Source organism: Pygocentrus nattereri, chromosome 1 (genome assembly GCF_015220715.1).
Source record: "Pygocentrus nattereri isolate fPygNat1 chromosome 1, fPygNat1.pri, whole genome shotgun sequence".
NCBI lineage: Eukaryota > Metazoa > Chordata > Actinopteri > Characiformes > Serrasalmidae > Pygocentrus > Pygocentrus nattereri.
The window spans coordinates 54,463,744-54,486,952 of record NC_051211.1 but is presented as its reverse complement, the minus strand read 5'-3'; the positions used below and the strand labels follow the sequence as shown (position 1 = coordinate 54,486,952).

At 41.4% G+C, this 23,209-nt stretch overlaps 2 protein-coding genes across 2 annotated transcripts; one reads left to right on the top strand and one right to left on the bottom strand.

The window, feature by feature from the left end:
- Positions 1-1,264: 1,264 nt before the first annotated feature.
- On the bottom strand, positions 1,265-9,836 carry LOC108437939 (aldo-keto reductase family 1 member B1-like). The gene is made up of 10 exons (XM_017715388.2): positions 9,700-9,836; positions 7,920-8,087; positions 7,715-7,831; positions 7,548-7,625; positions 4,653-4,775; positions 4,039-4,145; positions 2,124-2,205; positions 1,949-2,032; positions 1,781-1,863; positions 1,265-1,675 (listed from the first exon to the last, which is right to left on the bottom strand). The coding sequence occupies exons 1-10, from the start codon at positions 9,763-9,765 to the stop codon at positions 1,633-1,635; spliced, it is 951 nt and encodes a 316-aa protein (XP_017570877.1). The 5' UTR covers positions 9,766-9,836; the 3' UTR covers positions 1,265-1,632.
- Positions 9,837-16,314: 6,478 nt separating this feature from the next.
- On the top strand, positions 16,315-19,398 carry stmp1 (short transmembrane mitochondrial protein 1). Its single transcript, XM_017715412.1, has 3 exons — positions 16,315-16,449; positions 17,402-17,455; positions 19,121-19,398. Exons 1-3 carry the CDS (start codon positions 16,435-16,437, stop codon positions 19,190-19,192), a joined length of 141 nt encoding a protein of 46 aa, XP_017570901.1. The 5' UTR covers positions 16,315-16,434; the 3' UTR covers positions 19,193-19,398.
- The last annotated feature ends 3,811 nt before the right edge of the window (positions 19,399-23,209 follow it).

Genomic DNA, 23,209 nt, shown 5'->3' with positions numbered 1-23,209 from the left:
TCAAAAAGCAATGATTTCTTGAGTGACCATACCTAGCATGATGTCCACATCCTGACCCTGATTGTATAACCCAGCACATTGAAACTCTCGGTAATACTTTATTCGGATGGTCCACTGTGGATTCTTCGTAAATGTTCAGTTGGCCTATAAGTAACATTCATTTAAATTTACGGCTGACGCTCTTACCCAGAGCGACTTACAATTTGATAGTTTTTATATATGTAGGTAAAAGTAGTGTTAGGAGTCTTGCCCAAGGACTCTTATTGGTATAGTGTAGGGTGCTCACCCAGCCAGGGGGATTGAACCCTAGTCTACAGTGTAGAAGGCAGAGGTGTTACTACACTAACCAACCAACAGTGGTGGACAGTAACTAAGTAAATGTAATTCGTTACTGTACTTAAGTAGTTTTTTTGTGTATCTGTACTTTTTTAAGTATTTCCATTTTGGGAGACGACTGGCGACCTGTCCAGGGTGTATCCTGCCTTCCACCCGAAGACTGCTGGGATAGGCTCCAGCATCCCCCCGCGACCCTGACGGAGAAGCGGCTTAGAAAATGGATGGATGGATGGATGGACATACATTTGATCATGTATGTATCATTTGAACTCCACACAGAGAGGACCTTGGTCACCAGGCCGGGGAATCAAACCCAGGCCCTTCTTGCTGTTTTTAAAGGTTCCAGTGTAAGGGCTTATATTACACATTAGAAGACATGAAATAAAGTATAAGTATTCTCTGGGTCTAATTCTATCATGTAGAACATTTTTACTGCAATTTTCTCCATTAACCACATTAACAAATGTATTCTCCAGTGGTGAAAACGTGGTACTGCAGCTACAAAACTATATGACGGCGAATGCAACAGAATCTCTTAACTAATCGGCAGGGCTGACATCCCTCAGACACTGGCCGTGAAACTCACTCTCATGTTTTATTATTTGTGAGGTCATTTGCATTTTTCAATCATAAAGCTTTAATACTGAAAAAAATGAGCATCATTTTGGGTGGGACAGAGATAAAAGTAGGTTTCCCGCCACGATTGTCAAGGCCTCTGGTTACCGTTAACTCTTTACATTAATCTGGTCTATATTCTCTGTAATTGGACGGTATTCTGTCCTCATTAGAGCAGGATGACCAGTTCAGTGGGGAGCCGAAAACACCTGACCGGTGCTGAACAAAAGCAGAAATAACCACCTTTCAGTCTTTGGTGCTCTGAAAGCTGAAATGCTGTCACTCTTCACCTTCACTTGATGACAGAACATTATTTTATGAGTAATGTAAAAATCAAACTTTATTTGTATATATTGTATTTTACTTAAAATGACTGGATATATGTTAAATTGATATATGTAGCTTTAATGTGGAAACAAAAATTAATCAAAAGTCTCGATAAATGCAGTGCTTAAGTCTAGAATCAAGAAACGTTTAAGAAAATAGTTTTATACTATTAAGAGAAGACGCTCACTTAACAGACACAAAACCCTGAGAGACGTTTCACACAGAAACTTGGTTCAGGCTCTGTTTGAATGACAGTTTTTAGGAATGAGTGATTAATAAAACACAATGAGAATCGACTGATTTCCTGATTTATGGATTGTTTGGGCTTCAGTTCGGGCCGTGCAGGTGAGGAGCTCAGTACTCTGTGTTCAGTGGGAAGTCCTTGTGGTTAGAAGCCCTAAATGAAAGGATAAAAGAGCCACTGAGTTAAAAACGGATCATAAATAAATCAATCAATAAATAAATATAAGCATCATATATTCTCAGTATTTTTATATCTTACCACTCCATTGAACATATTCTCCAGTTCCTGTTGAAGCTCATAATGGTGTTCATATCTTCTTTACTCAGCTTAAAATCAAAGACCTGCATCAAAAAGAAAACAGCAGTGCTCACAGCTCCATCCGGATTTACATGCAGTAACATACAGCACACAATCCAACAAGGTCACCTGGAAATTTTCTTTCATTCTTTCCGGATTGACAGATTTGGGAATAACTGCGACGTTCCTCTCAATGTGGAACCGGATCAGGATCTGGTGATAAAGCGTATCAGGACCCTCTCAGCGCGTGATGTAAACCATCTTTCTACACACATGATGATGTAATAGCGACACACACAGGTACCTGCGCTGCTGTTTTCTTATATTTATCAGCGATGGCTCTGATCTTTGGGTCCTCCAGGAGGGACGGGTCATCTGGCTTTGCCCTGTTAAAGGAGATCGGTCGGTAGAGTTAATGGGGACAGTTCAGGTCTGCAGTGAAGGGTTCATACATTACTTAAAGGGGAATTTCAGCATTATTAGATCGTTTAGATATAAACGAAGTCAGTCAGAGTGGTTTCGTTGTAGAGACTGATGTCTTTAGAGTGGTAGTGATGGGAACCAGAGGTCACCATGACTACAACACACATATAGGCATTTTATTTACCATCCAGAACCACCAGAGAACCCACACGTCTCTACTCAGTTTTATATGGAATATTGATTTTGTACATTTTAATTGATCACATAATGTTGATGGAACATAAAAAGGTGCAACTTGGAAGTGGGTTAGTGCAGCGCCTGGACAGTCTGTGGCGCCACATAACAGAAACACAACGGGATGAGCGAGAAATCCGACCGGTCCAGTGTGTCTCAGTATGTGCTGATGTCCTAGTATAGGATCTTCTTCTTCTTCTTCTTTCGGCTGCTCCCTTTAGAAGTCGCCACAGCGGATCATCTGCCTCCATCTTGCCCTATCCACTGCCTCCTCTACTTTCACACCAACCATCTCCATGTCCACCTTCACTACATCCATAAACCTTCTCTGAGGTCTACCTCTTCTCCTTCTACCCGGCAGCTCCATCTCCAACATTCTTTGCCCAATATATCCACTATTCCTCCTCAACACATGTCCAAACCATCTCAACCTGGCCTCTCTGGCTTTATCTCCAAACTGCTCCACCTTCACCAACACCCTCTGATCTGCTCATTTCTAATCTTGTCATGTCCTAGTATAGGATAAACAGTATAAAAGAAAACACAGACGTTTGCTCTGCTCTGCTTTAAGCTTTAGCTCACTTATAACCGCTTTCCTCACATCTCCAGCAGAAAACTTTTCCTCAAACATAGAACAGTTTCTTATAAAACGTCTCTCGACGTTTGGCTGTTTTAAGAGGCTGAAGTCACTTCTTATTCGCAAGCTTCTCATTTGAATTTATCCGTTCCGCCTTACATTCTGACAGAGGCACCAGAACGTAAACGCAGCACCATTTGAGGTGGAACAGGAATAAGGTGGAACATCTTCGCAGCTTTTTAGTGTTTGTCAGTCTCTCATTGCAGATGAAATGTATCAGGAAACCAACTGCGCTGCTTATAAGTGTGAAGTCCATTCGTCTCCAAATGTTCAAGCAAGAGATGTTAAAGTTTCCATCCAAATTGGACGTGAATTACAAACTCTGTTGCAACTTCTTTGGCCAAGGATAAGGGTCTGTTCAGTGTCATTGAGAACCAGGGCTTTCACTATGCTGCTGAGATACAGCGTCCCACAGCAACCCCCCAACCCCCACCCTCCCACCACCCCCCTCGCCTCACTCTTATTTTACATTTACAGCATTTGGCTGACGCTCTTATCCAGAGCAACTTACAATTTGACCATTTTACATAGGCAGGCCAAGGCAGTGTTGGGAGTCTTGCCCAAGGACTCTTATTGGTGTAGTGTAGGGTGTTTGCCCAGGTGGGGGTTGAACCCCAGTCTACAGTGTAGAAGGCAGAGGTGTTACCCACTACACTAACCAACCAAGGTCATCACTATCAAGCAACATATTCACAACCGTTTCATGTAATAACTTAGTGTAGTCTTTAGAGGCATTAGAATCAGTTTCTTTAAAAAGGAGCAATTTAACAACCACTCTGAAGGACTTTGTTATGACTTATAAAGAAAGTTTGAAAAATCAAAGGAAATTCCTCTTTAAGAATAAAACTTTGAGTGAGTTTTGCTGAATGAAAACAGTTTTACCCAACCCTGGTGGTATCTGGTAAAAGTTTTCATTTTTGCCCACCCTGGTCTGTCAGGGGACCCCAGAGGGCTGTACGCAGTCACTGTGATGTCCTTAGAGTGACAGAAGTCGATGAGCTTCTCTTCCATCAGATAGGGATGGCACTCAATCTGGAATAGGAGATAAAAGCATCAGCTCTTTTCACGTATTTGACCAAAATGATTATTGAATAGGTGGAACTGTGTAGAATAGACTTTCGATGAATTTAGCTGTCTAATGCGACTGCATTGTTTGAACAATGTTCAGAATATCTTATTACAGTCATAATATTTCTTCACTCAGATTTAGTTTGTTATAATACAGGATGTGAATCTAATCAAGCTGAGTGTGTCATCACTCCCCTATTACTGAATCATAAAGTAAGATATTGCTGTTATCGGAAACAAAGCCTCGTATCTCCATGACATTTTCTGAAAATACATGTGGCCCTTTACATTATAGGTCAATTTCATGGAGAATGGAATAAAAGAAATTGCCTAAAATGACTTGGAAAGATGTCTGGTTCCATTGACTAACATTAAAACCAAAGTAGGTTTTTTCTTCTCCTGAAAAGCCACAATTTTGGAGATACAAGGTTTTGATGCGACAGCAGTGATATACGGATTGGAAAATTCTACCTGGTGGTTGGCAGGTTTGTACTTGAGGCCTGGCTTGCTCAGGATGGCTTCAATCTGGCTTCGGTTGAAATTGGAGATGCCGATGGCCTTGACCAGCCCAGCGTCCACCAGCTTCTCCATTTCCTTTATGATATAATTGGAAATACTTGTATGATCCAAATTCACAGAACTTTCAATTTACATTTTATGAGAACTAACTGTATCTTTAAGGGTTAAAGAACACTGGGATGAAAACAGAAAAAACTCCTTGGCCGTCAAATGCAGGACTGTAGGTGAAGCTTTTTAGGTGGAAATTCTGGAGTTGCACAGAAAACAACTCCACACAGAGAAATACATTTGACACCGTGTTTTATTAAGTTGGACGACTCACCAACATGCCATTTTGCCACAGATACGTATTTTCATTGCTGGGCCTAGCTGAGGTCAGCTAGAGTAGAGTGATAAATGTGTCCTGCCAACATTTATGCATTTTGACATCAAAGTACACTGGAATGATTAGTCACTCTAAACTCAGCCAAAATCTGGTGATGCCTGTGAGTTAAGGTGTACACTTGCAGTACACAAATCTGACAGCAAGAGGCAGCAGTGTGCAGCCTTCTGAAAAACAAAAGAAGATGAATTTGGCCGAACTGGGTTCATTTCCTCAAAAATCAAGTGTGGACAAAGCTAGTTTATGTGGAGCCTGGCCACTTCCTATTTCCTCTGTTATATCAAAAACAGGCCTGCTGAACAGCAGAGGGCGCCCACGAGGGAGTCCTCAATGAATGGGAGTGAATGGAACCGAACGACTAAAAACAAACAGTTAAAATAGTTTCTAATCACTCAGAACATTTCCTTTAATTTTAGAAAGAAGAAGTTTGTATTTCACTAAAAAAGCAAAGAAATCTCACCAATATTTTTCACTTTTCCTAAGCAAACGGGTTTTGGGCAGCAGGAGGCGGGCTTTACTGCTAGAGTGCGATGACTGATGAGCGAGCGGAGCAGTTCATTGGCTGTTTGCGCTCACTGGCATCATGAGGCGCAGTTTTAAACTCCTGCAACTCGATTTTAAAAGCTATAAAAAATAAAACAGCAGTGATGAAATGCTTTATGCTGTTCTGTGTTGAGGAAATGTTTATTTAAAAATGTTTATTTATACTTTTTATAAACATGATAAACATTTCTGATTTTACTCAAATGCTCCATATCAACCCATTCATTTTGGACTGGTTTGGGAACGCCCTCTAGTGTTTGAGATTACTGCAGAATTCTCCTCTCTACAAATTCTCTCGTGTGGAATGCAGATGTGTGATGCCAGTCATTTCAAGTGACTGCAAATTGACAGCAACAAGAAATAGGTCTTATTGTTCTTGGGCAGACGTGGGCTGGAGGTTAGGGAACCAGCCGTGTGATCAGAAGGTCGCTGGTTTGATCCCCAGAGCCGACAATACATGACTGAGGTGTCCTTGAGCAAGACACCTAAATTTCCCCATTTGTGGGACTAATAAGGGTCACTTAATCTTGTTCCCTCCTCACTCCGTCTGGCTGATTCCACAAGGGAGTACAGTGCTTTGAACTGCTTTGGATAGGTGAAGAGGCTGGAGTGGACTTTGAAATTGTGAATGAGTTAATGAGCTAACTTAACACAGACCTGCCAACCGTGGGAAATGTTTAACGTTAATAATGTTTGCCCATCATTATGTAATTTGTGAGCTACCTTGCTTGTTCACAAGGCATTTAGGTTGGCTAAATTAACTACTAACACTAACTTATATTGTCAATGTGCTGCAGATTGTTAACCTCTTAAACTCCTTGGGACCACAGGTGGTCATGTTCTTCATAACGTTCATATTCCATAAGCTCCATTCAGAAGCTGGGCGTCGTGTGAGGCTGTAGCTCTTCTCTCCAGTCTAATAGACGGTGATGTCATTTTAAACCCTTATAATAAAAGAAGCTGAACTTTGTTTTTCTACTGAAAGTCGACCCGTTTTTCCCCAAATCTGGGCTCTAAACTATAAACAGATGGCGTCTCTTCAGTGATCTGCTCTGGAAACATCACTTTTAGAGAACAACACAAAGAGCGGCGGAGATTTTTGCCTTTCGGCAGTGAATTGTAAGCATACTGTCACGATTGGCTCCTCCCTCTCATCCATGTGCTTTTTGTTTACTTTTTGATCTTCCATGTGCATTTGTTTTGGTTCAGTCCAGCCCCCTTGTTTTCTGACTCCTCCCCTGATTGTTACCACCTGTTTCCCACCTGTCCCTCGTCTTGCCTCTGTTATATAAGCCCTGTGTTTGACCTGGTCTGGGCTGGTCTTTGTTGTCTGGGATGTTGTTTCTGTGTCTGATGGGTTGTTTGCTTTTTGTTTTGTGTGACCTTTGCTAGCCTCTGTTGTTTGTTCTTTGCATTATGTCTGCCCACCGTTTTGGCTCGTTGACCTTGGACTGTTTTGACCATGACTCTGGATTTGCCCTCAAAAAATCTCGCTTTCCTCAGCACATGCATCCACCTCGTCGCTCCCCGACTTTACACATAAAGTAATACGTGTAGATCATAGAACACACGTTCTGTTCATTTGAAGGGAGCTCTTACAAAAAATGAACAAATAAATACAATAAAAATGTACATTTATTCCATGCAGTTACTGAATAATTTGCCTTGTGATTTGCTCATGTAAATTCAGAAAATATGGATAAAGCAAAAAATACCCAGAAGATTCGTGGCACTGTATTCATAATTATTATTGCTGCTGAACACATGAACATAAGGAGCAGATCATGACTGGATGAAAAAAGCAAGCGCACAGGTAGGAGAACTAACATTACCCATAAATCTACTGGGATTCATTTACTGAGGCAATGATGGGGTCTACATGTAAATGTACTGAAATGTTATGTTTATTACTCCTTATTTACCTCCCAGGTCTCCAGAAAGGTGCTGTTATCTGGAATCACTTTGCCCTCAGCATCAAGAGGAAGAAGGGATTCTCCCGGCTGCAGATTCAAATCCAACAATCAGGACTTGAGCACATTTAATGCTTCTTACATGTTGTACATTATAAATATTTACTGATTAATATTACCTTAAAGCCCATAGGTTCATGCATCAGGTAGAGATCCAGATAGTCCAGCTTTAGGTCACTCAGGGTCTTCTCACAGGCTCCTCTGACCAGAGATCTCTCATGGAAAGTGTTCCACAGCTGGAAAGTTAAGCATATAAAATGTTCCCTCTATTTTTTTTCTATTGAAAAAGAAGCAAAACCAAATGACAGCAACGGTTCTGCCTACCTTGCTGACGATGAAAAGCTCCTCTCTCTTTACCACTCCTTGGTCAATCATGGCACGGACACCGGCCCCAACCTCCTTCTCATTCAGATACACATGAGCCCCATCAATGTGACGGTAGCCAGTCAGGATGGCCACTTTTATGGCTTCTGTGACCTCTCCTGGGGTGGACTGTGGAGAAACACCACTGACACTTTAACACTGAGCCATGTACACTGTATTTCCAAAAGTATTCAGCACGCATATGAACTTGAGTGACGTCCCATTCTTAATCCATAGGGTTTAATATGATGTTGGCCCACCCTTTGCAGCTATAACAGCTTCAACTCTTCCGGGAAGGCTTTCCACAAGGGTTAGGAGTGTGTTTATGGGAATTTTTGACCGTTTGACCGTGAAATTGTCCAAAATCTCTCGGTGCTGAAGCTTTAGGAGTTCCTTTCACTGGAACTAAGGGGCCGAGCTCAACTCCTGAAAAACAACCCCACACCATGATCCCCCCTCCACCAAACTTTACACTCGGCAAAATGCAGTCAGACAAGTACCGTCTCCTGGCAACCGCCAAACCCAGACTCATCCATCAGATTTCCACACAGAGAAGCGTGATTGGTCACTCCAGAGAACTCATCTCCACTGCTCTAGAGTCCAGTGGCGGCGCTTTACACCACTGCATTCCACGCTTTGCATTGCGCTTGGTGATGCAAGGCTTGGATGCAGCTGCTCGGCCATGGAAACCCATTCCATGAAGCTCTCTACGCTGTTCTTGAGCTGATCTGAAGGCCACATGAAGTTTGGAGGTCTGTAGTGATTGACTCTGCAGAAAGTCGGTGACCTCTGCGCACTATGCCCCTCAGCATCCGCTGACCGCTCTGTCATTTTACGTGACTGACCACTTTGTGGCTGAGTTGCTGTCGTTCCCAATCTCTTCCACTTTGTTATAATCCCACTGACAGTGGACTGTGGAATATTTAGTAAGGAGGAAATTTCACGACTGGACTTGCTGCACAGGTGGCGTCCGATCACGGTACCACGCTGGAATTCACTGAGCTCCTGAGAGCGACCCATTCTTTCACTAATGTCTGTAGAAGCAGTCTGCAGGCCTAGGGGCTCGGCTTTATACACCTGTGGCCACTGAAGTGACTGGAACACCTGAATTCAATGATTTGGATGGGGGAGTGAAAACTTTTGGAAGTACAGTGTAGTTCTATACTGAATCCAAATGATCAAGCAACAAACTGATCTTTAAAACCACTGATTGAATTTAGCTGTTGTAGGAACAAAACCTTGTATCTCCAAAATGGCAACTTTACAGGTGAAGGAAAAAACATACTTTACTTTTAATGTAAGTCAATGGAACCAAATATTTTTTAAAGTCCTTTTAGGCAGTTCTTTTGGTCCATTCATCAAGAAAGTATAACATGCATATTCGAATTATGTTAAAAACTGAAAATCTATAAAAATAGAGATGCAAGGTTTTCTTCCAACAACAGCGATGTGCATGAGTTAAAGTGGGGGGAACTATAAAAGGCCATGAGGTTCCAGCATTAGTGCTGAGTAATGGTGACCTAAATACATGTAACTGGTAACAAGTGGCTGAGAATGATGGAGAACACAGGTTCCACTTAGCACAGTAAGAAAGGGAATAAAGGAGAGCCAGAGAAGAAAACACTACAACAGTGCAGCTACAGTGGTGCGTTAGAATAACTGCAATTCATTTGCTGCTGAAAAAGTCCTCTCAGGCAAAAGCAGGTCGTGTCTCAGCAGCACAATAATTACAGCCTCCTACCTTCCATGTCCCCAGACCTAAAATGGGCATCCGTGCTCCAGTGTTGAGAGTGAGAGCGGACGTCATAATGAAGCAGTGAAGCACCACAAGTTTCTCTGCTTCTTTAAACAGTGGCAGCCCCCCAGATAAAAGGCCAGTGCTGGCATTTGATTGGTTATCTCTGGTGTCTGCCCACTTGCTGATGGACCTTGGGGCCAAGAAAGGGGCAGAGGCCTGCACTCAGTGAACTAACTTGGCAAAAGCTCATTTGTCAGTCAGTGGAAGTGACATATTCTTATGGTTACATTTCCCAACACACACACACACACACACACACAAGGCTGAAATGGCAAAGCAAAATAACTGAAAATGACCCACTGTAATGGGCATCTAACCTCGCAGTTAATCTAGCAGCTTATACCTTTAAAATGCATTCAATGTCGATTTCATTTTTTCCTGATCAAAATTATTTAAGGAACAAAGTAAACAAAGTAGACTAGATGCTCAAAGGTATGGAGACACCCTTCCTTATGACTGAGATCAGGTGTTTCAGCTACACCCATTGTTAACAGGTGGATTAAGCACACAGCCATGCAGTGATTTTAAATGTAGCACGATTTTGTGTTGTTGTTTTTTTTTCATTGTTTTTGTTACATTCTGTACATCAAAGGCAACTTGCTTGCCGAATATGGTTGGAATCAAAAATGCATAGTAGATATTTTAAATGACGCTTAAAAGCGATGGATCGGGGATGCCCGCTGACTCCCTCTCACAGTACTGCCCTGTGGTGTTTTTGAAGTGATAGTCAGTTCCAACTGTAGTGGATCTCTCACTTACTCACCTACTGCAACACCACCACTAAGATAAAAGGTGAAGAGCAGCACCTTTTATTACCTCAGTGTGTATAAAGGACATTCAGTCTACTGACCATAAAACCATAAACAGTAATAAATATAAACTATGCATGTAGACTTTACGGAAGACTGAGCTCACTGTGAAGCCTAATCACTCACCAGCCAATGTAATAACAGTATAAATGTTACACTTCAGTGGTGGACAGTAACTGAGTAACTGAGTAAATGTAATTGGTTTCTGTACTTTAGTATTTTTGGTGTATCTGTACTGAAGTTTTTCCGTTCTGGGCGACTTTTTCCTTTCACTCCACTACATTTCAGAGTCTAATATCCGACTTTTTCCTCCTACATTTTGAGAAATCTGTCGTTCCTTTTGGTTTCTGTGTGTATAAAAACGTAACATGTCAAAACGAAAGAAGCGCAAAGCCAGAGCACCAATCAGGGCCCAGCGGTCACTTTGTTTAGAGCTGGTTTTGACCTGTTGGTCATACCGACCCAGTGCAGCACGCGGTTCAACGTCAGCGCAGCAGCGTAAAACTTTGGGAGAGTCTGTTCAACATAAATGATGAACTAACCTAACTTTATTTATCATTTAGTACTTTTACTTTATACTTAAGTACATTTGAAGGTAAAGTAGTACTTTAGTACTTTTACTCAAGTGGAGGTCTTAATGGAGGAACTTCTACTTTTACTGGAGGAATATTTTACCTTAGGAATCTCTACTTTAACTCAAGTACATGGTTTCTGTAATTTGTCCGCCACCGTATTGCAGCTACGAAACACAAATAACAGCTGCGATTGGATTTGGCCTGGACTGGACACATTTCTAGACATAGACGACATCAGTGCCCAGCCACTCTTGCATCAAAGAATTATGCAGTTCGGACAGATTTCGTGGATGCCTTCCCTGGCGTCTTACGCTGTTCCTGGTAGTCTGATAGTTTTTCGAGAGGATTCACATCTTGGGATTTTGTGGGCAAGCCCAGATGTGTGAATGTGTATCCCATTAAAAGAATGCAAATATAACAGTGCGAAATTAGTGAGGTCATAGCAAGCAAGCAAAATTTATTTATATATTGATTGGCCTCATCCTGGAGCCTGGAGCCAGTGGGGTGGAGTAAGCAGGCAGGCCAGTAAAGGCCTTCATTCACTCAACTACCTTGACGAAATGCACATTGCTCATGTTTTAATGCTTTAGTGGCTAGAAATATTGTCAACTGTCAAAACTGTGTGAATAAGAAAGCTGAGGTGCAAAGTCTGTAGTCACTATGCACCATGTGCCAAAAAGGAGTATTCTGTTGGTTGACCACACCTAGCATGAGGTCCACACCCAGACTCTTGTCATTATATGACCCAGCATGTTGAAACTTTAGAAAATGAGGATCACAGTATTGTTCTGGTAAAATGCAGGTGAAATGGAAGAGCTTTGGAACTGACCCACTGTAACCAGCTGAATAGCCAGTTGATGCATCTAACATAGCAGCAAGCCAGTTGTGGACGAAGTGCATAAATCATGTCCTTGAGTTAAAGTCGAGACACCCAAGGTAAAATATTCCTCCAGTAAAAGTAGAAGTTCCTCCCTTCAGACCTCCACTTGAGTAAAAGTACTAAAGTATTTACCTGCAAATGTACTTAAGTATAAAGTAAAAGTACTAAAAGAGTAATTATGGCTGTGATGTCCTGTTATCATTTTTATAACAAAACTCGCTTCATGAAATCATCTTAGGGAAAAATGCCACTCTTGGTTAAAAGAACGACAGATTTCTCTACATGTAGTGGAGTAAAAAGTAAGATATTTGACTTTGAAATGTAATGGAGTGAAAGTAAAAAGTCGCCCAAATTGGAAATAAGTATAGTAAAGTACAGATACACGATAAAACTACTTAAGTACAGTAACAAATTACATTTACTTCGCTTCAGCAAACCAAAATTCTCCTATTATAACTTTTATTTAGTTTCAGGGCTAAGCTCATGTATGTTTTGGAGATTTGGAGACCCCTCTGGTGGAAATGTGGAATTGCATGCAACATGCAGAAGCACATTGTAAATTCTGAGAACTTTGTCTAAACTTGGTGAAGGACATGAAGACCCTAAGGGGCTGTGGTTAAGAAAAAAAAATGACATTGCGTTGCAGGGAAAACAGATTTTAACGTTACTTATGCTAAAAACAAAGCGCTAATGTAGACAGTGTCATTGGGCACCTCTGGTTCTACACTTGCTTGCTGTCTGACGAGCAACACGTTTGTGAGGGAATGCAACGTCGTTAACTTTTTATTTTTTTAACCACGGCCCCTTAGGGGCTCAGTAGAAGCATCTTCTGGGGATGTGAGTGAATGATCTACTATTGTCATCACATCTTCATCAGTATGATGTTGATTTTGAGGTCATTTGAGACCTAAACATCCACGATCCATGATGTTAATAAATAAAGACTCCCACCCAGACACCTCTGACACGCTTACCATCTTTAATCATATTTTTATTTTTCTGCATCATTTTTATTTTTCTATGTTACTCAGTAAAGCTACTTCTTTCAGTTAAAAAAAAAACTTACATAGTGCAGCTTAGAGGAAAATAAATGCTGTCACCATAAGCTCCCCTCTAGTGCTGAAATAAAAATACCTGCATGAATTTAAAAATATTTTTTGTTTATGCTGATCTAAGAAGGTGTAAGTGGTCTAAGCTGATTTTTGCTGGTTAAAGGTGGTCTTAGCTGGTTTTGCTGGTCTAAGCTGGTTTATGCTGGTGTAAGCTGGTCTAAAATGGTTTATGCTGGATTAAGCTGGTCTAAGATGTTTTAGCTGGTCTGTGCTGGTCTAAACTGGGCTAAAATTGCTTATGCTGGCCTAAGATGGTCTACGATGGTTTATGCTGGTCTAAGATGTTTTAGCTGGTCTATGCAGGTCTAAGCTGGGCTAAAATTGAGCCTTAACAACGGTTAAAAAACCATTAAAAAGACCCAGTCACATTTGGAACTGGGACGAGACTGGATTAGAAGCCTGTTTTAATCGCTAAAAAGTATCTGAGGTGGTGAAGGTGTTGCAAGATTACAGCAGGAGAGGAGTGAGAGGCTGCAGGGTTTCATACAGACATTTCCCTCCCTGAGGATCACTCTCAGGGTGAAGTGGGTGAGGAATTAATGACCTCCAGGTCTGAAAACAGACGGATAAGGCTGTTGCTGTTCTTGGAGTGAACCCACAGCTTCATCAGTCAATGCTGCACAAACTGACCCAAGCTTTGTTATTTTTGGATGGCTGTGGTTGCCAGGTCAGTGCCAGTTGTTTATCTGAACCCTTACAATGTTCATGTCATGGGCTTCTCTGACCACACAGCCCGTCCTTCAGCAGCTGAAGTCTGTTCAAGAGCTAAACATTAACAACATAAACAAGAGCTGGTTTGATTATTTATTGCTGCTGTCGAAAACAAAACCTCTCCAAAATGTTAACTTCACAAGAGAAGGAAAAAAACAACTTTACTTTTAATGTAAGTCAATGGAACCAGAATTTTTTACAAGTATTTGGGCCACTTCTTTTGTTTCTTTCATCATGAAATCTACAGATAATGTAAAGAGCAACAGGAATTTTCAAACTATGTCAAAAACTGAAAAACGACAAAAATGGAGATACGAGGTTTTCATCTGACAGCAGCATTATGCTGGTCTAAACTGGACTAAGATGGTCTAAGCTGGTTTATGCTGGTCTAAGATAGTTTAAGCTGGTTTGAGTTGGTATATGCTGGCCCAAGCTGATCTAAGTGGGTCTAAAATGGGTTAAGATGGTATAAACTGGTTTATGTTGGTCTAAGATGGTCTAAGATGATGTAAGCTGGTTTATGCTGGTCTAAGATGATCTAAGATGGTTTATGTTGGTCTAAGATCATGTCTAAGATGGTCTAAGATGATGTAAGCTGGTTTATGCTGGTCTAAGCTGATCTAAAATGGTTTATGTTGGTCTAAGATCATTTCAGCTGGTCTAAAGTAGTCTCAGTTGGTTTATGCAGGTCTAAGTTGGTCTAAGACAGTTCAAGCTGGTCTGAGCTGGTTTATGCTGATGTAAAATGGTCTAAGATGGACTGAGCTGGTTTTTGCTGATCTAAGAAGGTGTAAGTGGTCTAAACTGATTTTTGCTGGTTAAAGGTGGTCTTAGCTGGTTTATGCTGGTGTAAGATGGTCTAAAATGGTTTATGCTGGATTAAGCTGGTCTAAGATGTTTTAGCTGGTCTATGCTGGTCTAAACTGGGCTAAAATTGCTTATGCTGGCCTAAGATGGTCTACGATGGTTTATGCTGGTCTAAGATGTTTTAGCTGGTCTATGCTGGTCTAAGCTGGGCTAAAATTGAGCCTTAACAACGGTTAAAAAACCTTTATTCTAGATAAACACGGTTTCCCCCGAGTCCGTCTGGCTCTTTATTCTAGATAAACATGGTTTCCTCTGAGTCCGTCTGGCTCTTTATTCTACATAAACATGGTTTCCTCCGAGCCCGTCCGGCTGTTTATTCTAGATAAACGCGGTTTCCTCCAAGCCCATCCGGCTCTTTATTCTAGATAAATGTAGTTTCCTCCAAGTCCGTCCGGCTCTTCATTCTAGATAAACGCGGTTTCCTCCAAGTCCGTCGGGCTCTTTATTCTAGATAAACGCGGTTTCCCCCAAGTCCGTCCGGCTCTTCATTCTAGATAAAAGCGGTTTCCTCTGAGTCCGTCTGGCTCTTTGTTCTAGATAAACAGGGTTTCCTCCAAGCCCGTCCGGCTGTTTATTCTAGATAAACGCGGTTTCCTCCGAGCCCATCCGGCTCTTTATTCTAGATAAACGAGGTTTCCTGCAAGTCCATACGGTTCTTTATTCTAGATAAACACGGTTTCCTCCGAGTCCGTCCGGCTCTTTATTCTAGATAAACACGGTTTCCTGCAAGTCCATACGGTTCTTTATTCTAGATAAACACGGTTTCCTCGGAGTCCATCCGGCTGTTTATTCTAGATAAACAGGGTTTCCTCCAAGCCCATCCGGCTCTTTATTCTACATAAATGCAGCTTCCTCCAAGTCCGTCCAGCTCTTTATTCTAGATAAACGCGGTTTCCTCCGAGCCCATCCGGCTCTTTATTCTAGATAAACGAGGTTTCCTGCAAGTCCATACGGTTCTTTATTCTAGATAAACACGGTTTCCTCCGAGTCCGTCCGGGTCTTTATTCTAGATAAACACGGTTTCCCCGAGTCCGTCCGGCTCTTTATTCTAGATAAACGCGGTTACCCCCAAGTCCGTCTGGCTCTTTATTCTAGATAAACACGGTGTCCTCCAAGCCCATCCGGCTCTTTATTCTAGATAAACGAGGTTTCCTGCAAGTCCATCCGGCTCTTTATTGTAGATAAACACGGTTTCCTCCGAGTCCGTGAATCGATATGAAAGTGCAGCTCCACGAACTCAACGCCCCTCATTTAACACTAGAAGGCGCTGCTTCACGTTGCAATATTGTGATCATATTGTGAAATATTAGGACTTTTTTCTTGAAATATCACGACTTTTTTTCGTGAAATATTACTTAATTCTCGAAATAGTACATTTTTTCTAGAAATAGTACAACTATTTTCTAGAAATATTACGAACTTTTTATCGAAATATTACCACTTTTTTTTCTATAAACACAGCGACTTTTTTCTCGAAGTCTTCTGTTTTTGTTTTAGTAACAGTGGCCCTGAAACGCCGTCCTGTGACGTCGCCGGTTGTAAAAGCGGCTGCAGTATAAACACATTTAGATTTAACGTGTCTGGACTTTTATTTTGAAAAATAAGTGACGCAACCAGCTGACGACTGTGACCATAACAGTGTGGACGAGGCTGTTGCTGCTGCTGGTCGTCGCTCCTGAGACCCAGATTTCCTTTACGGGTTCTTCACCTGCAGGTTCTCCACCATGATGCAGTTCATAGTGAGTATCTGTGCTGAGGAGCGGTTTAGCTCCCACTCCCTGAAGCCAGGCCGGTGACGAGCTAAGCTAAGCTAGGCTAAGCTAAGCTAAGCTAAGCTAACCACACTATAACAGGGTGGTTCTTCAGTAAATGTTCTGTTTTTACCTAAAAGGTTCTTTCCATGGTGAAATGGTTCTTCAGACTGATGGAGAATGCGCTGTATATGGTTCTATGTAGAGCCTTTTTGAGAGAATAGTGCAAGGTTCTGCTGTTACGATGTCAGCAGTTCATTCAGGCGTGAAATGGTTCTGTGTGAAGTGGGGTTCTACCCCTCGCCGTAACTAAAGAACCCTGGAAGTGTCTTTTTTAGGGTGTAAAACCTTTTTGAACAGGGTTCTCTTATACTTATACTTGAAAACAGTAGTAGAACCCTTTTAAAGCTCAGTCTGAAGAATGATTTCACCATGAAACTGTTCTATATTAAGCACGTGGCTCTAACTAGAACCATTCCCTAGAACCCTTAAAAAGCATCATTTGTAAGATTGTAGACTAGTCAGTCATGTTAGCTGATCTGGCAGGTCTTACATTTACAGCGTTTAGCAGAGGCTCTGATCCAGAGCGACTTACAAGAAGAGCTTTGTCTGTCTAGAGAAAGTCTCTCTGCTAGTTACCAGTAGGTTAGAGAGGAAGACAGTTCTGAGGTCAGATACTGTTAGAAACACAGTCACTGTAGATACAGAGTTAAACACAGAGCAGTGCAATACATTATAATACAGTACAATGAATACTTAATACTCATTTAAGTGCTTTATCTGAGATAACAAGCTCTACAGTCTTACAGACGTTTAGCAAACCTAAGAATTCTGACCTCATGAAGCAAATTTGACTTGGTGATTTGGCAGTTATTTGACTTTGGGTTCCCCGCCTGTGGTTACATGTGTAGTTACCAGATCACCCACTTTTGTTTTGCAGGTTGGCTTCACTTTGGGGAATGTGGTCGGGATGTATCTCGCACAGAATTACGAGGTTGGCTATAATAACTTTCATTCTTTCCCAGCCAGTCTAACTGGCCTGTCTATGGACACACACTGATCTGCCATAACATCATGACCACCTCCTTGTTTCTACACTCACTGCCCATCTTGTCAGCTCCACTGACCATACAGAAGCACTCTAGTTCTACAGTTACAGACTGTAGTCCATCTGTTTCTCTGATACTCTGTCACCCTGTTCTTCAGTGGTCAGAACTATGGTCATAGTGCTAGAGCTAAAAGGGGAGTTCCACTGATTTATCAAAATTTCTGCATAAATCAGTGGCTGAAATGTAGGCGAATTCAGAGTGGTTGATGTAGACGTCTTTACAGTGGTGGTGATGGGAACCAGGCGTCGCCATGACTACAACACAGATATAGACACTTTATTTACCATCCAGAACCACCAGAGAACCTACACGAGTCTTCTGAGTTTTACATGGAGTGATGATAATGATGAAATAGTTACAAATCCAGGAAAGAAAGGATGATTTTGTGGACAACACTGTGCACGTAACTCCGCCACATTAATCGGGCAAAAAAAAAATCATTAAAAATTCATAAAATGTAAAACAGTGTCTCAGACATCGGGTAGCTTATTCATGACCATTTAGAGGTGGACATCTGGTTCCTATCACCACCACTGTGAACAGTTCAGACTTTAGGTTCACACCAGACCCTCAGAATGACTTTAACGCTTTATTTGGGTGGTCCCCTGTAGATGCTTTGCAGATGCTCAGTCTGTCTTATCCGGTCAATGTAACTGAGCTTCAGGTTAGTATGAAAGATTTTATTAAATCCATTCCTAACCCTAAACCTAAGCCTGACCTTAACCTCAAGACAAAACCTACGGTACTGTGAGAAAGTCTTAGGGACCCAAGACTCGTTTTCAAAATCTATTTATTTACATTGCTGAGAAAAGTGTTAATATATAATATAATAATATAATATTATATAATATAATATAATATAACAGTGATTTTCTGGATGTGGGTGTGTTTGTTTACCCATTTCCAAGCCACTCCTGGAGGAAGTCCAGTATTATATGTATTTATAAAGCAGCTCCTGGTTTGACCAATCAGTGCTCAGTAAATTGAGCTCATGATGTCATTGATGATATTAACGAGTCTCTGTGGCGGCTGTGAAGGTGTCCAGGAAAAATATGGACCCGAGAAATTCTTGTTACTGTTTATAGTTTTTCTGTTTATTTGAATTATGAATACGACTTTATTCTAATGTATATTGTGATGAACTCACTGCTGAGGTCAACTGGTTAAACATTTGCTCAGACGCCTAAAACTTTCACACAGAGCTGCACGTCTACTCCGAACTGCAACCGTAGCCATAATGTTGTTGATAATCAACTGTGTATCACCAGAAAGTGAGTCTATATAGAGCATCTATAGGGTACCGTCCAAATAAAGTGAGGCCGACTGTTTACATCTAAACGCCTGCGTTTTGGAGACGGTGGAATTCCCCTTTATTAAATGCACCCAGAAGCAGGTACTGTACCTTAGTGTGTTCCTATTAGATATGACTGTCTAGTAATGAATTAACGCAGAATTGAATCAGTTCCATTTTATTCACAATCACTAAACACTCTTTAAGGTTATTACTGTCTAATTCTGTGCTTTCCTCTTTGTTGTAACCCTCACTGAAGGTTCCCAACATCGCAAAGAAAATCGAGGCCTTCAAAAAGGACGTAGAAGCCAAGAAAAAGCCTCCAGAGTGACGCCGGTGAAGGACGAGGACGGCAAAGTGGAAATAATTTATGGCTTGTCTGCTAATGGACGTCACTTTTTTATTTTTTTTTGGAATACAAACAGCACACGTATTTTACATCCCAACTGCTGACTAGGTTCTGCGAAGAACCTCCATGTTCTAACCACAGTGTAGTCAGGTGGTCAAACAGTGCCTAAAAACAGAGCTAGGATTCGATGATTCTGTATTTTTTGCAGTTCTCTTAAGCACTTTTTGTTCTAGAAGTGTCAGAATTGGCCTTCCAGGTATTTGTTACATCCTCGTGCAGATCAACACACTGATTTCTTTCATCTCCATCAAAGCGACTTGCTTGAAAATCATTCTAAGGGCGGGTTTTGGAGATAAAACTAATCTTAGTCGTGGAATAAATCCGTCTGCTATCACTTATGACCAATAAGTGATAAGTGGTGTGCGATTAAGCCCAGATGGTGGAGGGGAACTCCACCAATTTTTCAAAATTTTTGTATAATTAAGTGTCACCAAAGTCGTTCAGAGCGGTTCGGTGCGTCTCAGTTCTAGATAAACTTGCCAAGTCAGAATATGTCACAGTGGTGGTGATGGGAACCAGACGTCCCTCTAAAAGCTCCTCACAGTAAGTTCCTACATGAGATGGTTCTGAGTTCACTGCCTGATGACCGAGACGCTGTTTTACAGTGCTTGTTTTAAGCTGTCTGTGGTGGAGGGAGACATAAAAGGTCTTCTAAGGCCAAAAAAGTTTGACCCGTTGTTTTGCCATAAAAAACGGAAGACGTGTGGGTTCTCTGGTGGTTCTGGATGGTAAATAAAGTGTCTATATCTGTGTTGTTGTTATGGTGACGCCTGGTTCCCATCACCACCACTGTAAAGACGTCTGAGCTGGAAAGTTTGTCTGCACATTAAAATTAATGCCTGTTTGCCCAAATTAATTTCCTTGTGCACGGATTTTACTGGATAATCTCAGGAGCTGCTCTTGGGTCTGTATTCATATCATATATCATCTCATGCATGCTCTTATGTTTGGTGCCTGCGTCACACGGGGAACTGGACAGAGGCCGTGTTTAGAAGCGAAATGCTCAGTATAGCTGAGACCGTCGTTAAGTCCTGCGCTCCTGAGTTGTTTATTATACGCTGTCAGGAATTCAGGCCCAGGTCTCCGTCTACTCCTAGTATGACGTGGTAAATATACGGTGTTTTATCTTGTTAGCACTGGAAATACAAATGTAAACAGTGAAATTGTAGTGACCATGCAGCTGAATAAATATGCCAGAGTTGAACATCATGCTCTCTGTCTTCTCTGATGAACACCAGTCAGGCGTGACATTCTGACCACCTCATTGTCCACTTCATCAGCTCCACTGACCGTATAGCTGCACTCTGTAGTTCTACAGTTACAGACTGTAGTCCATCTGTTTCTCTGATACTCTGTTACCCTGTTCTTCAGTGGTCAGGACCCCCATGGACCCTCACAGAGCAGGTACTATTTGGGTGGTGGGTCATTCTCAGCACTGCAGTAACACTGGTGGTGTGTTAGTGTGTGTTGTGCTGGTGCGAGTGGATCAGACACAGCAGTGGTGCTGGAGTTTTTAAACACTGTCCACTCACTGTCCACTCTATTAGGGGAAAAGTCCTCATGTTTCTGCTCGGAGGTCGTTCCAGGTCACTTTGTCGTTGAGCTGTTCCGTGTTAGAGGATTAGTACGTGGCCGGTTCAGACTGCGTGAGGAAGTGACGGCGTCACGGTGCGGTGATTATTTTTAATAAGGTGAATTAATATATTGAGCCCATGACATCATGAGAAACTTAACTTGTGGCCCCAATATATTACTTTTTGGCCTCAGTGTAGCGACTTCTAGTCTGAATATAATAGTTTGTGGCCTCAATATATTAATTTGTGACCTCAATATATTAATGTGTGACCTCACTGTATTAATTTGTGGTCTCACTATATTAATTTGTGACCTCAATATGATAGTTTGTAGCCTCAATATATTAATTTGTGACCTCAATATAATAGTTTGTGGTCTCACTATATTAATTTGTGGCCTCAATATATTAATGTGTGACCTCACTGTATTAATTTGTGGTCTCACTATGTTAATTTGTGACCTCAATATGATAGTTTGTAGCCTCAATATATTAATTTGTGACCTCAATATAATAGTTTGTGGTCTCACTATATTAATTTGTGGCCTCAATATAATAGTTTGTGGTCTCACTATATTAATTTGTGGCCTATTATATTGACTTGCCGCGACCCTGACGGAGAAGCGGCTTAGAACATGGATGGATGGATGGATATATTGACTTGTGGTGAGGCCTTATTGAATATACTCACCAGTTCAGCCGAGCGGCTTCATCAGAAGTCAGAGTTTGTTATTAAACCTCTTTTTTGGTTTATTCAGTCGTTTTTTTACAGCTAGCAGCTCAGAAACAACAACAAAGATCGGGAAATAATTTCTGCCTAGTCAGTGTGAAACTCGCTGTTTGTGTTCCTGAGACAGAACCTGCTAGATTTATCAGTGAAATCAAGCAGTGACAGCAACCAAGATCAGCCAGTTCACCTGCCCACCAGCGCTGTAACAGCAGGTCAGTAAAAGCTCTGCCTCGCCAATAAATACCCCAATAAACCCACTGGATTACGGGTTCCCTACGAGTCCTAGAACCGCTTCAGTGATTTACTCTGAAACGGGAGGCTGCAGTTGTCAACGTGGCCACCAGGTGGCAGCATTACAACAGCGATGATGACGCCTGAAGTATGTCAGAGAACTGTAGAGAGGAGAAGTCCCACCCTGCCCACGCTAGGGGGCGCTCCCGAGCCGGTCCAAAACGCACGGACCGTCTGAGCAAAGTCCTAGTTTATAACCGCTGAAACGTTTTTAAGGTAAAAGGATTCGTTCACAGCATGAAACAGTTTAAAACCGCTGTTATAGTTTTAAAAGCTTTTAAACTCGAGCTGTAGGGCGCCTCGTGACGTCAGTGAGCGCGAACAGCCAATGAGCCGCTCCGCTCGCCCATCAATCATCCCGCTCTGGCAGTAAAGCCCGCCTCCTGCTGCCCGAAACCCGTTTGCTTGTAGAAATAAAAGAAAAATATCGGTGAGATTTCTTTGTTTTTTTAGCGAAACGCGTCCTTCTACTTTCTAAGGTTAAAGGGAAAGTTCTGGGCGAGCGACTGGAGACTGTTTCGCCTTTTAGCCGTTCGGTTCCATTCACTCCCATTCATTGAGGGCTCGCTCGCGGGCGCCCTCTACTGTTCAGCCGGCCTGTTTCAGGCTCCTCATAAACCGGCTCTGCGTCTCGAAATCCTGCAATAAAAGTCTAATAGAAATAGAAAGAGCTTTATTTTCAGGTTGTAGAACCATTAAGCCATTAATTTGTATTAAACAGGCGTGTAGTAGATTTGACTTTGGTACAAATAGTAATAAACTGAATAAAAACAAAATAATAAATAAATAAACAAAAATATAGATAAATAAAAAATATTTCTCCCAAGTATTCATGCTCAAGTGTCTATTAGGAAATCCCAAAGAGAGCAAAATAATTATTTTTTGAGTTTTGGGAGAGGCCCTTCACGTTTCTATACCCCCCAATTTTTTTATTGATGCAATCATTCATAACATTTACAATACGCATCTCTACTACACTAAATGGGCAGCAAAGTAATCAACAATGACACAAAGAGAAATACAATCAAATATATAAACAATACAAATAAATAATACTTTAAAAATGAATAAAAATGTAAAATCACACCATAATAATAACATATCATTTATGAGCAAACGAACAATATAATAACCCATACCCCTCAATATGTTAATTTGTGAAATCTTCATATTATCCTGTGACCTCAATATAGTAACTTTTGGCCGCAGTAGATTAGCGTGTGGCCTCATATTAATTTATGGCCTGGTTGTATTAATTTGTGGCTTCAGTTTATTGATTTGTTTCCTTAATGTTACAGTTTGTGGCCTCAATATCTAAGTATCTAATAATCGATAAAATAAAAAC

What these genes read in the sequence shown, in the direction of transcription:
- LOC108437939 (XM_017715388.2), bottom strand. Translation starts at nt 9,765, where the DNA reads ATGACGTCCGCTCTCACTCTCAACACTGGAGCACGGATGCCCATTTTA. An exon ending in GGGTCCCCTGACAGACCAGG is followed by an intron (nt 2,206 to 4,038) that starts GTGGGCAAAAAT and finishes CTCCTTTAACAG; the next exon opens with GGCAAAGCCAGATGACCCGT. An exon ending in ATAAGAAAACAGCAGCGCAG is followed by an intron (nt 2,033 to 2,123) that starts GTACCTGTGTGT and finishes CTTTATCACCAG; the next exon opens with ATCCTGATCCGGTTCCACAT.
- stmp1 (XM_017715412.1), top strand. An exon ending in ATCTCGCACAGAATTACGAG is followed by an intron (nt 17,456 to 19,120) that starts GTTGGCTATAAT and finishes CCCTCACTGAAG; the next exon opens with GTTCCCAACATCGCAAAGAA.